This window comes from Petaurus breviceps, unplaced genomic scaffold, assembly GCF_028583685.1.
Source record: "Petaurus breviceps papuanus isolate PSGF00001 unplaced genomic scaffold, PetGlider_PUasm1.0 90925, whole genome shotgun sequence".
Classification (NCBI taxonomy): domain Eukaryota; kingdom Metazoa; phylum Chordata; class Mammalia; order Diprotodontia; family Petauridae; genus Petaurus; species Petaurus breviceps.
In genome coordinates this window covers 25,866,756-25,883,808 of record NW_027187380.1, presented here as the reverse complement: position 1 = coordinate 25,883,808, position 17,053 = coordinate 25,866,756, and the positions used below count along the sequence as shown (strand labels likewise).

Below are 17,053 nucleotides of genomic sequence, written 5' to 3'. Positions count from 1 at the left end.
AGAGAGAGAGAGAGAGAGAGAGAGAGAGAGAGAGAGAGAGAGAGAGAATGAAGGAAGAAGAACAACAACATTATTAAATATTTAAAATCTCTTTAGCTTACCTTGAACCCCTAACTGGGAAAAGTCTCAGCACTTAGAGAGAAAATCTATTTCCATCTCTCATATGCATATAAATGTACATATGCATATACATTTGTGCAAACACACATGTGCATGTGTGCTTGCACACACTTGCATATATGTATATGCATATGTGTATATGTGTATATGTATTCATATATGGTGACATAAAATTCCTTGTTTCGCTTGTATGCTTTGACATTCATTGCTCTACCCTTATACATTTAATCACTGGGGATACATACAAGCAATAAATGATATCTTAGAGAAACTGGTTTCTTTTAAAACAAATGGCAAAACAGAAAGCAAAACAATCTCTTGAAGGAAATGAGTATTGGAGAAATAGACTCATTCTTTTGGAAAAACACAAGAGTCTGAGGAAACCAAATGTCAGGAAAGTACAGAGTCAACAGTGTTTGTTCTCAGAAATAGGGACAGATATAACTGCTCTGTATCTGTTCCATGTGGCTTCTATATAGTTTGGCTATAGTCTTTCCCTTAAAGTCTTGCTTTCTCTTCCACTGCATGCAAAGTCAAGGAAACAACAGTAGTAACAGCAGTGGTGTGGGCTCACCTCCCTCCTGCCTCCTGTATTCCTTTGCACTTTTCAACAGCATCACCTCTTCTTTCTCCTTTAAAAATGGGTGAGGCCAGGGCAGCTAGGTGGTACAGCAAATAGAGCACTGGCCCTGGAGTCAGGAAGACCTGAGTTCAAATCTGTCCTCAGACACTCGAAATACATACTAACTGTGTGACCTTGGGCATATCAATTAACCCCAATTGCCTTGCCTCCCCCTCTCCAAAAAAAAAAAATGAATGGGAGAGGCCAAGTCTGGGGACTCGGTGAGAAAACTTTAGACAGAAGTCTACAATGTTCTATCTCGACTTCTATTTTAAGACACTGCCTCTAAGGGGAGTTGTATGATGACTCTATGTATGAAAAGAAAATTCTCTCTCTCTTCTTCTCTCCTCCCTCTTCCTTCCTCTCTTCCTCCCTCCTTCCCTCGCTCTCTGTCTCGCTCTCTGTCTCTGTCTCTTTCTCTGTCTCTGTCTCTCTGTCTGTCTCTCTCTGTCTGTCTATCTCTCTCTCTCCCTCAGTCCCAAAAGCCATTGGCATGATACTCTCTACTTTTTGGTGGTGATCCATGCCCGGATCCTGCATGAAGAGAAGAGTAGGGAGAAGAGAGATCTTTGCTCTCTTAATTCTCTTGACAATCTTTGAGTAACTTCAGGTGCTTCTGGTTTTCCAGCTTTGAAAGAGAAGAAGGTTGATGCCAATCCCACTTCAGGTTGCTGAAGGAAAAAACTCTGGGAAAGAAACCAACCTGAGAGGAACTGGCAGTCTCCATCACATCCCTATCCCTAGCTTGCTACATAAGACATTTTAGGGAATTTCCTCTTGAATAAAATTTGCTTCTCTTTCTCTTGCTTGACTTGAGTTACCTTGTGTCTAATGGGAAGTTCTCTCGCTCTGCATTCTGTGGTATGTATTCTCTTATGTATGCTTTCTTTGATTTCCATTTATTTTATTTTGCTATTCAACTTGAATAAATGGGTTGCTTTGCTAATTGTTATGCGTGTTCATTGTGGAACTAGTTTTTGGTGAAAAGAGAGTCAAGGCTTGGATATAAAGCTTGGGGTCCTGCTTCCTCTATTAATAAATAATAATCAAAAGTTAGCTTGAATCTGAAAACCACATCCCCTAGAGACTAGACAAATAATATTTAAGGTAGCAGATAGATATAATTTGAGCATGGTACCCTCCTCTCTGGGGAGGGCAAAGTGGCCAAGCTTCTGGTCCTGAACTCTTGTTTCCTCTCCAGTAGGAGTTAAAAATCTCCCTTGGAGAAGAGTGGGGGGAGAAGAGACTGGTGGGAAGAGTCAAGATGGCAGGGACTTGCCTGAGCTCTCCTAAATTCCTCTCCAAAAAACTTTAGATAATGTATCAAGGCAAATTCTGGAGCATCAGAACCCACAAAAGGATAGAGTGAAACAATTTTCCAGCCCAAGACAATTTAGAAGGGAACACTGGGGTGAGAGTAAGAATACAGGCTGTGCCAGCATAGGCCACATCGCAGCAAATCAGTGGACTTTAGGAATGACTCAACTTGGAGCTCTCAGTCCACAGATGGCAAGTGGGGCAGACAACTAGTCAGAAGGAGATTAAAGGGCTCCCTTTATTGGCACTGGTGCTGGATCTGTTGCATTACCCACATATGGATCCCAGTTGCAGTCCTAAGTCACAGTCCCAGGGTGAAAAGGAGCACTAAAAAACCAGAGCCTGTAGCCCCAGGGGAGCAGGAACCCTTTTCACAGATTGAGGGGAAAAAAGAGTGCTTGTGGTCACTCACAGGCCAGAGTACACTCCAGGAGAGTAATAAATACTTCTCTCTTTAGATCATACCTATTGGAAGAACTGAAAGTTTACAAACCCCTAGAATGAACTGCACAAAAACCCTGAAACTTAGAATTGCCTCTCCACCCTGTGAGCAGAGTTCAATTTTAAAGTTAAAAGTCAAGAAATCAGCTGGAAAATGATCAAAGAACAAAAAAGATTGTGACCTTAGAAAGTTACTATGGTGACAGGGAAGAGCAAAACACAAACTCAGAAGATAACAAAGTCAAAACGGCTCTATCCAAAGCCTGAAAGAAAAATGCGAATTGGTTTCAGACCCAAAATGAATTCCTAGAAGAGCCAAAAAAAAAAAAAAAATCAAATAAGAGAATAGCAGAAAAATTGGAAAAAGAAATGAGAGGAATACAAAAAAATAATTAAAATAGATTTCACATCCATATGTACAAAAATATTCATAGCAACTCTTTTTGTGGTGACCAAGAACTGGAAATTTAGGGGACGCCCATCAACTGGGGAATTGCTGGACAAATTGTGGTATATGAATGTAATGGAATACTATTGTGCTATAAGAAATGATGAACAGGTTGACTTCAAAAAAACCTGGAAAGACTTATATGAACTGATGTGAGCAGAACCAGGAAGTGAAGTGAGCAGAACCAGGAGAATATTGTACATAGTTAACAGCCACAGTGTGTGATGACTAACTTTGATAGACTTAACCCTTCTCAACAATGCAGGGACCTAAAACAATTCCAAAAGACCCATGATGGAAAATGCCAACCATATCCAGAAAAAGAAATACAGAATTTGAATGCAGATCAAAGCAAACTATTTTTTTTTGTTTTGTTTTATGTTTTTCTTTCTCATGGTTACTCTCATTCATTGTAATTCTTCTATACAACATGACAAATGTGAAAATATGTTTAATAGGAATGTATATGTAGAGCCTATATCAGATTGCATGCAGCCTTGGAAAGAGGAGGGGAAGAAGGGGGAGAAAATTTAAAACTTATGGAAGTGAATGTTGAAAACTAAAAATAAATAAATTAAGAACAAAAAATATATAGAGTCCATAACTTGGTAAAGAAGGCACAAAAAATACTGAAGGAAATAACACCTTAAAAAACAAAATAGGTCAGATGATAAAAGAGGAACAAAAGTCCAATAAAGAGAAGAACACCTTAAAATGCAGAATTGGTCAAATGGAAAAAGATGTGCAAAAATTCACTGAAGAAAAAAACTTAAAAAAGTAAAACTGTCAAATGGGAAAGGTGGTACAAAAGCTTACTGAAGAAAATAATTCCTTAAAAATCAGAATTGAGCAAATGGAAGCTAATGTCTCTATGAGACATCAAGAAACCATAAAACAAAATCAAAAGAATGAATAAATAGAAGAAAATGTGAAATATTTGGAAAAACAACTGACCTGGAAAATAGATCCAGGAGATATAGTTTTAAAAGTATTGGACTGTCTGAAAGCCATGACAAAAAAAGAACCTGGACATCACATTTCAAGGAAATGTGGAAATCAGTTTCAAGGAAATCATGGAAAACTGCCCTGATATTTTAGAACAGGGAGTAAAATAGAAATGGAAGGAATCCACCATTCCACCTTCCAATCAGTTCCTGAAAGAGATCCCAAAATGAAAACTTCCAGGAATATTATAACCAAATTCCAGAGCTCCCAGGTCAAGGAGAAAATGTTGCAAACAGCCAGAAAGAAGCAGTTCATCTATCATGGAGCTTCATTTATCATGTCAGGATGACATAAGATTTAGCAGCTTCTACTTTAAAGGATCAGAGAACTTGAAAAATGATATTCTGGAGGGCTAAAGAGCTAGGATTACAGCCAAGAGTCACCTGCAAAAGTGAGTATAATCTACCAGGGCAGGAAAATGGATATTCAATGAAATAGAGGACTTTCAGGCATTCCTGATGAAAAGACCAGAGCTGAATAGAAAAATTAACTTTCAAGTAGAAGACTCAAGAGAAGCTTAAAAAGGTAAATAGGAAAGAGAAGTCAGAAGTGATTTAATAAGGTTAAACTGTTTATATTATTCCTACATAGGAAGATGGTACTTGTAACTCCTAAGAACTTTATCATTAAGGCAGTTAGAAGGAATATACATACATAGAGGGCACAGAAGTGAATTAAATATAATGGGATGATTATCTAAAAAACATATAATAAGTGGGTGAGAAAGAGGAATTCTAGGAGAAGGGGAAAAGGAGAGGTAGAATGGGGTAAATTATCTTACATGAAAGATGTACGAAAGAGCTGTAACAGTGGAGAGGAAGACAGGGAGGCGGGGGAGAGTGCATGAGCCTTATTATCATTGGGACTGGTTAAAAGAGGGAGTAACATACACACTCAGTTGGGTGTAGAAATCTATCTAACACTACAGGAAAGTAGGGGAAGAAGGGGATAAGAGAAAGAGGGGGTGCTGTTAGGAAGGAGGGAGGATTGGGGGAGGTGGTAGTCAGAAGCAAAACACTTTTGAGGAGGGAAAGATGAAAGGAAGAGACAGAGACAGACACAGAGACACACAGAGAAGGATAAATAGGGGAAAATAGGATGGATAATAGTAATTATAGTTGGTAATAGTAATCACAACAGTGAAAAAATTTTTATAGCAAGTTTTTCTGACAAAGGACTCGTTTCTCAAATATATAGATAAATGAGTTAAAAATTTATAAAAATAAGAGCCATTCCCCCATTGATAAAAGGTCAAAGGATATGAATAGGTAGTTTTCACTCAAAGTAATCAAAGTTCTCTATAGTCATGAAAAAATGCTCTAAATTACTATTGATGAGAGAAATGCAAATTAAAAAAACTCTGAGATACCACTCCATATCTATTAGATTGGTTAATATGACAGAAAAAGAAAATAAATGTTGGATGGGATACAAGAAAATTGAGATACTAATTCACTGCTAGTGGAGTTGTGAACTGATCCAACCATTCTGGGGAGTAATGTGGAACTATGCCCAAAGGGCTATAAAACCATGCATACCCTTTGACTCATCAATACAACTACTAGGTCTATATCCCAAAGAGATAAAAAACCAAAAAGGAAAAGGAACTATATATACAAAAATATTTATAGCAGCTCTTTTAGTGATGACAAAGAATTGGAAATTGAGGTGATACCAATCAGTTGGGGAATGGCTGAATAAATTGTGATATATGATTGTGATAGAATATTATTAGGCTTTAAGAAATTATGAAGGGGTGGCTAGGTGGCACAGTGAATAGAGCATTGACCCTGGAGTCAGGAGGTCCTGAGTTCAAATCCGGGAGAAGGGGAGAGAAGGATGAAGGGAGAGAATCTGAAACTCAAAATTTAACAAAATAAATCTTTAAAAATGTTTTTTGCACATAATTTGGAAAAAGATAAAATATTCACTTTTTTTCCTTAGCAGGCATAGTTTAATTTATTTGATTATAAAAAAAAATCTATGTGGTTGCCCCAGCAGCTACCTGGGTCCTCTGGACAGAAACTTGAGTGTGAGTCTTCACAAGATGGTTGGTGAATTCCTAATAAGGAGACAGTGAACACAGTCTCCTTCCACAGGTCTGGGGTGAGATAGCTGTATGTTTTGGAGATGGAATCAAAGGTAGCTTTAGCGAAATTGCCCAGAGTGGCAGTACAGCCTCTTGCAGAAGTGTAGCAGTCATCAGTTCCAGCCTCTTAGAAGCTTCTTAGGCACAGGAGCTGAGATAATGCTAGTACCTCTAGGGGCAGGGATCAGGCACACCAGAACCGACCCACATTGCCCAGTGACCTTGCAGGGTACTGTGTGAGGCTTGCCAATCTTGTTCCTCTAGTAGCCACGTCTCACAGGAACGATGGAGAGCTTGGCCAGAATGATAGCACCACGAATAGTTGTGGCCACTTCCTTGGAGCACTTGACACCCAGACCAACATGGCCATTGTAGTCACCAATGGCCACAAAAGCCTTGAACCTGGCACATTGTCCAGCTCTAGTTTGTTTCTGAGCAGGCATGATCTACAGAACCTCATCTTTCAATGAAGATCCCAGGAAGAAATCTATGATCTCAGACTCCTTGACAGGAAACGAGAAAAGGTAGATCTCTTCCAAAGACTTGATCTTCATGTCCTTGACTAACCGGCCCTGCTTAGTGACAGGAACCCACTCCTTGTCTTTGGCCTTTCCTCCCTGGGCCTTATGGCCAAGGCCCCAGCCTCTACCACGGCCCTAGCCTTGACCTCGGCCCCCACTGCTTAAGCCACCTTGGCAGCCTCCCTGGCCTCTGAAGCCAGGGCCCCCCTGGGCCTCCCACACCTCCTGCAGCACAAGCGTCGTCTGCCATTTGGTGTTCACTAGAAATAGAATATTCACTTTTTTTTTTTTAAAGAAGAGGCTAGAAATACCTGTTTTGACTCTTTCCAAGCCACACAATGACACTTTTATGCTATTTATGGAGGAATAACCCTCACTATATATGCATATATACTTATATCAGCTTCTAGACTCATAAAAGGTACAAAGTTACAACAGATATTAGTATGTAAGCATCCAACCATGCAAAAATTATCTCAAAGAAATTGGCCTGACCTATAAAGGAAACACACTGGAAAATTAACTGTCCAATTATAGTCAAAAATCAAAAGAAAAAAATACCAGTTTCTCTTTAGTGGGTTTCTAAGATTCTGGGGTAAGTAAGAGGAGTCCTAGATTAAGAGCCTCCCTAATGAGCCCCTAAAACGGATGAGGGGCCCAACTATCTTCTGTATGAAGCCCCCACCGTGCAGCATCCCCTTCTTGATGCATCCTCTCAATTTCACTCAAATTTGCAGATTAGGTCCCCAGAGAATTTAGCTTAATTTTTTGTCCTATCTGATCATGCCTTTGCCAAACCGCAGTCTTAGATTACTTCCACCACCTCTTCTCTTCACAGGCTGCTAAATGGAACTGAAGGAAGTAGGGAAACTGTGGTGTCTGTGTCTTATGCTACAGAATCTTAACTGGACCGATTACCACAAGGTGATCCAGCATATATCCCTAAGTGACTTGCTTTCCCACTCACTGCAGTGCTTACTCCCAATCTTTTCATTCCTCTTCAAGCCTTCCATAGCACACTCTCCTCTAGGGCTTTCAGTTGAAGACTAAAACTCAAGATTCTAACTGAAAACTTTGAGGTCCTTTGATGAGATCTTTCTTTTTCTTTCCTCCTCTTCTTTCAGCCTCATCTTACATCACTCAGACATCTCACACTCTGCCCTGCTTTACACCTGTCTCCCTGAAGAGAGGGCCCTTCATCTAACCAAGGCAAGCGAAGTAGGTACTTGATCCCATCTCTTCTCCTATTCTTGAGTAGATTGTCTCCCTCTATAATTTTTACTCACTAATCTTTAATCTTTCCAACTGGCTGCTTCCTTGCCACCGCCAGGTGGCTCTCATCATCTCATTCCAGGACTATTACAAAATAGTGCTCTAATTCGTCCCCCTTCTCATGTCTTTCCCCACTCCATTACATTCTCTGCTAAGCTGCCAAAATGGTTTTCTTAGACATAGCTCTGACCAGGTCATTTCCCTGTCCCCTCATTGCCTGCCTTTTCTTTCCTATAGCTTATTCTAGTGGCTCCCTGCTGCTTTCAGGATCAGAACAATCTATTTAAGACCCTTTACATCTAATCCCTTCCTACATTTCTAGTCTTTTTACCTTTTATTCCTTTTTACACACTCTGAGATCTAGAAACACTGACAGTTTGCTCTTCCTCAAAATATTCTATCTCCTATCTAGGGTCTTTGTACTGGCCTGTAAAGTTCCCATGTTTGGAATGCATTCTTTCTTTGCCTCCACCTACTAGCTTTCTTGACTTCATTCAAAATTCACCTCAATGCTATAAGAAATGAGGAGCAGACAGACTTCATAATAACCTGGAGAGACTTATATAAACTGATGCTGAGTGAGAAGAGCAGAACCAGGAGAAATCTATATACGATCACAGACACAACGAATGTATGACAACTAACATCAATAGACTGGGCTCCTCTCAGCAATGTAAGGTTATAAGAGAACTCCAAAAGACTCATGATGGAAAGAGATATCCATATCCAGAGAAAGATGAGGAGTCTGAATGTAGATTGAAACAAACTACTTGCTCTGTTTCTTTTTCTTGTTTTGTTTTGTTTCCTCTCTTTAACTGATCATTCCATTGGTTATAATCCTTCTTTACAGCCTGACTAATGATTAATGTGAAGATATTTGTAGATCCTATATTTGAGTGCATGCCGCCACGATGGGGGTGGGGAGGATGGGGGGGAGGAAAGGGAAGGGGAAGCGAGGAAGGGGGAGAAAATTTGAAATTCAAGGGGCTGTGGAACTGAATGTTGTAAACTAAAAGTAAGTAAACAAATCAATTTTAAAAATTCACCTCAAATTCCACATTTTGCAGGAAGTTCTTCCATTCTGTGTATCTTGTATATGCATAGTTGTTTGAATGTCGACCCTATTAGAATCTGAAGTCTTTAAGGGTAGGGAACATGCTTTTCCTTTTTTTTTTTCCCCCAGCACCTAGTAACTGCTTAATAAATGCTTGCTGATTAAAGATTTAGAAGAACATTCCAGGATCTGGCAATACTTTGGGTCTATGAACTCCTCATTGAATTGCATATGCAAATAAATGCTGGTTTCTAGAATTATGGTTGACAGAATGCTGGCTAGCAAAACTATTATTTTATTTTTAAGAAAAGGTAAATGGCACTACAAATTATTTAAAGTATATTGGGAATGCTGCTTTAGGGACAGGGGAAGGTGTTAGCTCACATTCCAGCCCCATAGATACCAGGATCTAATGCCTCTTCATGGCACAGAGGTGATATAGAGTTTCCAAGGGCTATGCCCGTAGAAGGATAGCGTTTTGGTTGTCCAGAACTAGCCTAGGTGATTGCAGAGACCTTCATTGGTAGAGAGTTGGTCATCAAATATTGGACATAGCAACCTAAGGAGGTGATGACCACTAAAGTATGAAGGAGTTGTGATTTGCATTGATGGAAGGAAAATCTAACCCAGTGAAACCACAGCTCTTTTTTGAAATACCAAAATGTTCACACTCTATGGTTAAACTATTGATAACATCCTCAGGTAAACCCTCATGATGCCAGGTTACTAGGAATTAAAAAAACTTTTAAATTAATACACGTTTATTTTTCTCCCCCCCCCCCCCACTACCATGAACTTACCCCCTGTGAGGAAAAACAAAAACGACAAAGGCCTTGTAGCAAATAATCATCGTCAAGTAATTCCCACACTGGCCATGTCAAAAAATATAGGTCTTATTCTATATCATAAGTCCATCAACTCTGTCAGGAGATTAGAGGCATGGTTCGCACTGGGAAGATTTGCTAGGGCTCCAGTTGAAAATATTTCCTTCCTCTTCCAATTTTCAGAAAACTCTTTATCTGGACTTCTTTTTTGCCCACATCATGCCATGGCTTGTATCAATCTACCTTATATTATGTTTATCTGTATACATAGAGTACCTAAAATAGAAATATTTTGGAGGCAAAGACTGTACCATTAAAAAAAAAGTCTGGTAAGCACTTAGCAAAATGTCTTGCATACAGTAGGGACTTAGTAAATAATGGGCAGATTTAAAATTTAATTGAAGCATTTCCCAACTCTGTCAACCAGTCAGGGATAGTCCAAGCTCTTGGGCACATACCTCCTAACCCCATTCAGCATCTTATCTACACCAGCCACTACCTCCTTCAACTAGGCTTAGATTAGCTCTTGAAACTCTTGGTTTTGTCAATATTATATTCCAAGGTAGTCCCCTCCAATGAATCATGGTTGATGATAGTAAAAGCTAAAAGGGAAGCGAATGAATAGATGAGCAACATTAATTAATTAAATACTTACACTGTGCTTAACACTGGGGATACAAATGGAAAAAGAGGGACAATCCGTGCTCTCAAGGAGAGACCCATTAGGGTCAACAACACATGGGATAACAACATTTCCATATGGGTTAGGTGGAATTGATCTCCAAGGGAAATGGGGTGCTGAATAAGTTGCTTCTTTTCCTTACATCTACTGAACTTTGCAATCAGAAAGAAACACATGGTTAGTAACAACAGCATCTTCACAAGGGGATGGGGCATGATGGTGAGAGGGTATATGTGTTTGAGAATAGAAGGCCAGATCAGGGGGAATTTGAATTGATCTCATCTGTGTTTTTATTGTAGTTTGTATAATGTTTATACTTTTTTTGAAGACCTTGGGAAAACCACCTGAGGAAATTTCCAGCTTCTCAGGCTTAAGAATTCTATAGTTGGAAGGAGCCTTGAGAAGTATATTTCGCCTTCCCCTCCTTTCTGTCCCCCTCTGCCACCCAGGTAGAACCTCTTTGAAATCCCATTATGATAGCTTGTCCTTCCCTGTTCAGAATGTCTGGTCATGTTTCAGGTTGAATTAAAGGAAGGATGTTTCAGGATTTCAGAGGCAGACCACAAATGGATGATGCTATTTGCTGTTGACTTGAGGCTGCTCCCACTTGGAATTGGAGAAATTCAGGGAGAGCTGTCCCTGAGACAAGAAGGATAAGAATTTGAAAATGAAATAGAGCATTTTTCCAAAAGAAAAGAGAGGCCAGGCAACTAGGTAGGTCATTAAAGAGCACAGGCTTTGCCAAGGGCTGGTACTCAGGCTGGAGGGCCAAAAAAAAAAAAAAAGGAGCAGCTGCTCCGTGCCACCAGTATAACCAATGCTAAGCTGAAACCAGGATGGAAGGAGAGGTTCTAGGAACATCGCCCAGCTACATGGATTATATTCAAGGCATGGCTCCTGGGACAGGTCATATTCCACTGCCCTGTGGCTCAGCTCTCTGAATATTCTTGTTTCTTCCTCATCTGGTCCATTGCCTCATTGGAAAAAATCACTGAACTTTAAAAAACAGGTTCCCCAGAGAATGGTGGGTAAGACCAAACCTTTTCTTCCTTGTCCTGTTCATCCCCAGCCCAAGGGAGTTGGCAAAGTTAGCAATGTGTTTATGGGGCCACATTTAGCAAGCAACCAAGGAGGCCTGGGCATCTCTGCTATGTGACACCCAAACACCCACATGCTAGTGTCCATCAAGATTCCTCCTCGTGCCCCTGAATTATCTGTCTTGAGAATATGTTTTCCTGTGAAGTTCCTGAGTCTTAAATGGTTTCAGTAGGAGTTAGAGAAGGCAGAGGTTTTTTGAAGCAAATGGAGTTGGAGGTGGAGATGAGAGGATAAGGTTTTGACTTTTTTTTTCTAAATGTGGTACTTTGAGAAAGACTTGGCATTTTATATTAACATTTTATATATCTCAAGGTCTCTGCTTTTTTTTTTTTAACTCTGGGCTCTGTTTCTAAGATTGATTTCCAAACTCCAAATACCAGTGATCAATTTGTAAAACCAGATGTTGATCTTGACTGGGAATGAAGATGAACCCAAGCTGCATTGCTGTTTTGGAGAGAAACTGTAGGAATATGGAATCTTTGACTCTTAGAGGTGAAAGGGACCTTTAGAGGTCATTTAGTATGACCCCTCAATTTGCAGCACAGGAAACTGAGGCTCAGAGGGGTTTGGTGATTTGTTCAAAGGTTACTCAGGTGCTGGTAAGTAGAGTTGGGGTTTGAATACAGGTCTTCTGATTTCAAATCCAGTCATCTTTCCTGCCTCCCATCTGGCTGCCTCCTGTGCCTCTGGAGTCATAGCATGAAGTTCTTTGATCAGTTAACCTCTACCTCAGTTCCCTCAATTGTAAAGTGGTGCTAATAATAGCACCTACCTCCACTGCCCCCTGAGTGTTATGAGAATCATATGAGATATCTGTAAAGCATTTAACACCATGCCTGACACATAGTAGGTTCTTAATAAATGCCCATTTCCTTAATTTGTGATTTAGGCAGAAGGACATAGCTGAGTGGCATAAATTAGAAATAAACAACTTACTGAGTTTGAAACCACTGAACCTTTGATTTCTTTTGGCTTTCATGTCCTCTTGTTCTGTGATTCTAAGCCAGGGGTTCTTAATCTGGGTTCCATGAACTTATTATTATTATTGCTTTTTGGAGGGGGAAGATAGGGCGATTGGAGTTAGGTGACTTGCCCAAGTGGCAAGTTTTTGTGTTAAGTGTCTGAGGCCATATTTTAACTCAGATCCTCCTGACTCCAGGTCTGGCGCTCTATTCACTGTGCCACCTAGCCGCTCCCCCCACCCCTGCCATGAACTTAATTAAAAACATATTTTGCTGTCTTTTAATGCAACTGGTTTCTTTTGTAATCTATGTATTTTATTTTGTGAGTTCAAAAAATCATTATTCTGAGAAGGGGTTCATAGACTGACAAAGGGGATTCATGACACAAATGAAAATTAAGAATCCCTGGTTGAAGATCTAGTATAGCAGTTTCAGATGTGAAGCCACTGAGAAGGACTGAAAATCCCTGCTCTTTACTCTTTTGCTTTCTAGTCCTTCAATCTATCTGTCCTTTTTTCCTGGGCTAATAACCTCTGCCTTAGAAAGACAAAAATAACTAGAGACAAATGCACTACATATACTCCCTTGCCATGGAAGGCAACACCATCATCACAAGCAGTTTCAATCAAGGTCTTAGAGGCTGGAGTAGACAAGCAATTTTCTAGAGAGCTGGGAAACCCAACAACATCAGTGTATCATTTGCTCTTTTCCACATGCAGCTCATTGGAGGGATGGGGTTGAGGTGGAAAAGAAAACAAGGAAACAGGCACATTACCCCCTGGCAGGTTGATAGGTCCACAGCTCTTGTCATTGGTGTTGCTCACGTAGATCCGTTTGGTGCAGAGCCTCCAGAGACCAAAGTGGGCTACCTCACAGGTGGCATTGTACTTTTCCACCTTGGGGCTCAGAACTGCCCAGTGATCTGTTACCACTGCTGCCATTAACAAGCAAAAGCCCACCAGGATGATGCAGATAGTCAACCGGACTTTCAGTGCCTTGGTCTCAGTCATGATGACTGAAAGTGGGGTTCAGCAGGCTGAACTCAGGGGAGCTGCTTCCCTCTTGTCCAAATGGCTTAGAGCTGGCTGAGAGTGGGCAGAAGGGGCGGTTGGTGAGCGGTGGCAGCTGCACCAGACAGGGGTGTGGAGTGTAGGAATGGTGTCTTAGTGAGCTTTCAAATGTCAGCCCCAAGGAGCAAAAGCAGGCCAGCCAGGGGACTGGAGCATTTAGGCAACTGGGCCGCCAGCACAGCTGCTAAGTCATGTCAGGGGCAGTGAGAAAGGCTTCTATTAATGCACCCATCGAGTAAATTCAGGGTAGGTTGCTGCTCAGGTTACAGTATCGTGCTTCCCAAGTTGGATCTGGAAGTCCCTGTGGCTCCCTATGGGGAGAGGAGCTGACTCTGTGCAATGAACCTCACCCCTTCTCACTGGGGAGCCTTAAGGCGTAGTCATTGCTGAATAGCTGAGTAGGGTGGGGAAGAAAAGTCATCTCAAATATTGTGTGTGGAGGGATGTCAGATAGTTGCTTGAGAATCTGACTGCTAAGAGGTGGGGGAGGAAGATGATATTTGACTGAAGGTAGTGGATAAAACAACTTACCCAGATGGAGCAAGGGAAGAGATGGTCTTTTTGGATTCTAAAATGGGCCTCTTTGCTCTGTCGCTGGGGTTAAAAGTGCTATAGAGATATGAGGAAGATTGACCTCATCCTGCAGAAGTGTGAAAGCAAGACAGCTTTGGAATTCCACCTAAAGTAATCTAGGGTCTTTGGGATGAGCCAAGAGCTAGCACTCTTCTAGTTTATGTGGAATTTGGGGCCAAAATGTGGCACTTGTAAATCATTGAATCGCTGACAAAAAGGAGGTTTACTTTTCCCTAGCACAGTAAGGCTATGCAACAAAGAAACAGCAGCACTTACATTTTATACATCTGAAACTCCCTCATTTCTATATGGAAACCTTCTGACTGGCAGGGGGCAGTTGGGTATCTCTCATGGTCTTCAGACATACATCAACTCCAAGGGGCCCTGACTCCACAGGAGTGGAACTTTTGCCCTTAGGTGAATCCATGCAGGGGCCAATCAGGTACCCAGGACAACTTTGTTGCCTTTTAGGGAAAACAGTCTCTGTTTCAGGGAAAGAAAGAACTCTGGTTGTCTGATACCCTTACTACTATCAGTTCCACCACCACCACCACTACAATAATAATAGCTAGCATTTATTTAGCGCAAAGAACTTTATAACCACTGCCTCATTTGAACCTTGCAGCAGTACTGAGAGGCAAGTAGTATTATTATCCTCATTTTGCAGATGGAGGCGCTGAGGTAGATAGAGGTGAAGTGATTTGCCCAGGGTCACACAGCTAGAAGTGTGATCTTGAGGCCACATGTGGCCCTCTAGATCCTTAAGTGCACCTTTTGACTGAGTCCAAGTTTTACAGAATAAATCCTTTCATTAAGGGGAATTGTTATGTGATGTTAGAGGATAGTTAGAGGATAGATTTGAACCCTGGTTTGTCCTTCTCTAGATTCATGATATATTAACTATGCTACCTAGCTACAGAGCTGTTAAGGGAATTTTGCACCTGGGACAAAGTGAGAGAGAAGGTCAATGAATGGCATCCAGAATGGGGAGAAATGTGTCCTGGGATACTTAAGATTTCTACACTGTTAAAGGACTGACCACTGAGTGCAAGGAGTTAGGGCAGGGTGGGCTGGCAAGGCCACTGTCTCTGTTGGTAAGACCAGTTTGGGAGAAGCTGTAATGTTAATGGAATAGGAAGATCTTCTCTGTTCATTAATAGGCCTATATGACCATATGTGTCCCCCTTTCTCTTGGAACAGAGTAAATGTTCCCAAGATGTCTTACTGCTTTCACAGCTGTGATACATCCTGAGTCACATAGAGCCCAATGGGGGAGGAACTTGCTTAAGGAGGAGCTTGCTTGGGGGAGGCATGCTTGTAAGGAAGGCTTTCACACCTTTTGGTATAAGTTAATTAGACACTGAGTCATGAGGGTTGTAATGCCTTCTGGCTGTTAACCTATTATCTAAAAGTGTATATAGATTTATATCTATCTATCTATTGATAGATTTACATATAGATATCTATAGATAAATATAGTGGGAGGTTGGTATTTTACTTTGGGGGTTTGCTTATGAGAAGGACCTTTTGAATCCCTGGACAGGAGTCTGAGTAGCCTTTGTTAAGAGCCCTCTGACTATCCAGAGGTTTGTGCTCTCCCAGTCAGTAGTGTATGTAGGTGGTTGTATTACTTTCTTCAGACAGTAGGAGCCCTGTCTGTTGAATCTCTGTACTAATTTCTCTGCTTGTATTTTTTTTTTTTAAGCAATTGGGGTTAAGTAACTTGCTCAAGGTTACACGGCCAGTTATTTCTGGGTGTGGTGCTAAGTATCTGAGCCCGGATTTGAACCCCAGGTCATCATGACATTGGAGCTGGTGCTCTTACTCGCTGAGCCACCTGGCCGTCCCTAAGCAATTGGGGTTAAGTAACTTGCTCAAGGTTACATGGCCAGGTGTTTCTGGGTGGGTGCTAAGTGTCTAAGACCGGATTCGATACACAAGTCATCCCGACAGTGGAGCTGGTGCTCTTACTCACTGTGCTACCTGGCCGCCCCACTACTTGTATTTTCTACTCATCTGTAATTAAAGTAAGATTGTTAACCCCTTTGAAGTTGTCTTTCCTTTAGCAAAGCAGATGAAGGAACCTGTCCTAGCAGGCCATCCTGGGTGTGCTAGGGTGCTTGCTATTACAGAAGCTCACAGTACTTTCAGTACCTTCCAAATGATGGCATCCTTGGGAAAGCCCTGATCACCCCCTCCTGGTTACTGACCCAATTTCAAGGAACTTACACTCTAATAGGAAAAGATAATACATAAAGAGGAGCTAGAGTTGGAAAGGGGTTTGGTGGTGGAATGGTGACTAGATAAGGTGAAGATTCATCAATTGGAGTCCAGGGTCTCAGGTACAGGACAAAGTTCTGGCAGCAGGAGGAGGGGGGCTACAGTGCAGGTGACATGGTTTGGAGACAGCCAAGTAGATACTACTACTGGAACAATAATAATTCGAGAGTGCTAATTATAGTAATGGGGGCAGCTAGGTAGCACAGTGGATAGAATGCTGACCTGTAGTCAGGAACTCCTGAATTCAAATCTGTCCTGAGACATTACTAGCTGTGTGCAAGTCACTTAATCCTGTTTGCCTCAGTTTCCTCATCTGTTAAACAAGCTGAAGAAGGAAATGGCAAACCACTCAGGTATCTTTGCCAAGAAAACCTCACATGGGTTCAGGAGGAGTTGGACACAACTGAAATGACCAAATAGTAATAACAACAAATAATAATAATACTGTTGAGCTGTGTGAGGCTTAACAGTTTACAAAATGCTTGGTAGACATTATCTCACTTGAGTTTCACAACAACTCTGTTAGATATGTGGTGGAATATATCATTATCCCCACTTTATAGGTGAGGAAACATGAATCTCAGAGAGTTTAAGGTATTTGCCCAAGGTAACACAGAGAATGAATAGGAGACCTGGGATTTAGCCCTAGGACTTCTGCCTCCAAGTCCCTTTCCC

General features: G+C 41.2%; 1 protein-coding gene across 2 annotated transcripts in view; it reads right to left on the bottom strand.

Annotated features, from left to right (window-relative positions):
- CACNG1 (calcium voltage-gated channel auxiliary subunit gamma 1) overlaps window positions 1-13,816 on the bottom strand; it is a 22,472-nt gene extending 8,656 nt beyond the window's left edge. The window contains exon 1 of one of the 2 annotated variants that reach the window (XM_069076605.1): window positions 13,231-13,816. In XM_069076605.1, coding sequence (XP_068932706.1) covers window positions 13,231-13,465 — 235 coding nt within the window. In that variant the 5' untranslated portion in view covers window positions 13,466-13,816. The remainder of the gene's footprint in view (window positions 1-13,230) is intronic. The other variant, XM_069076604.1, reaches the window with a different exon arrangement.
- Between the last annotated feature and the right edge of the window lie 3,237 nt (window positions 13,817-17,053).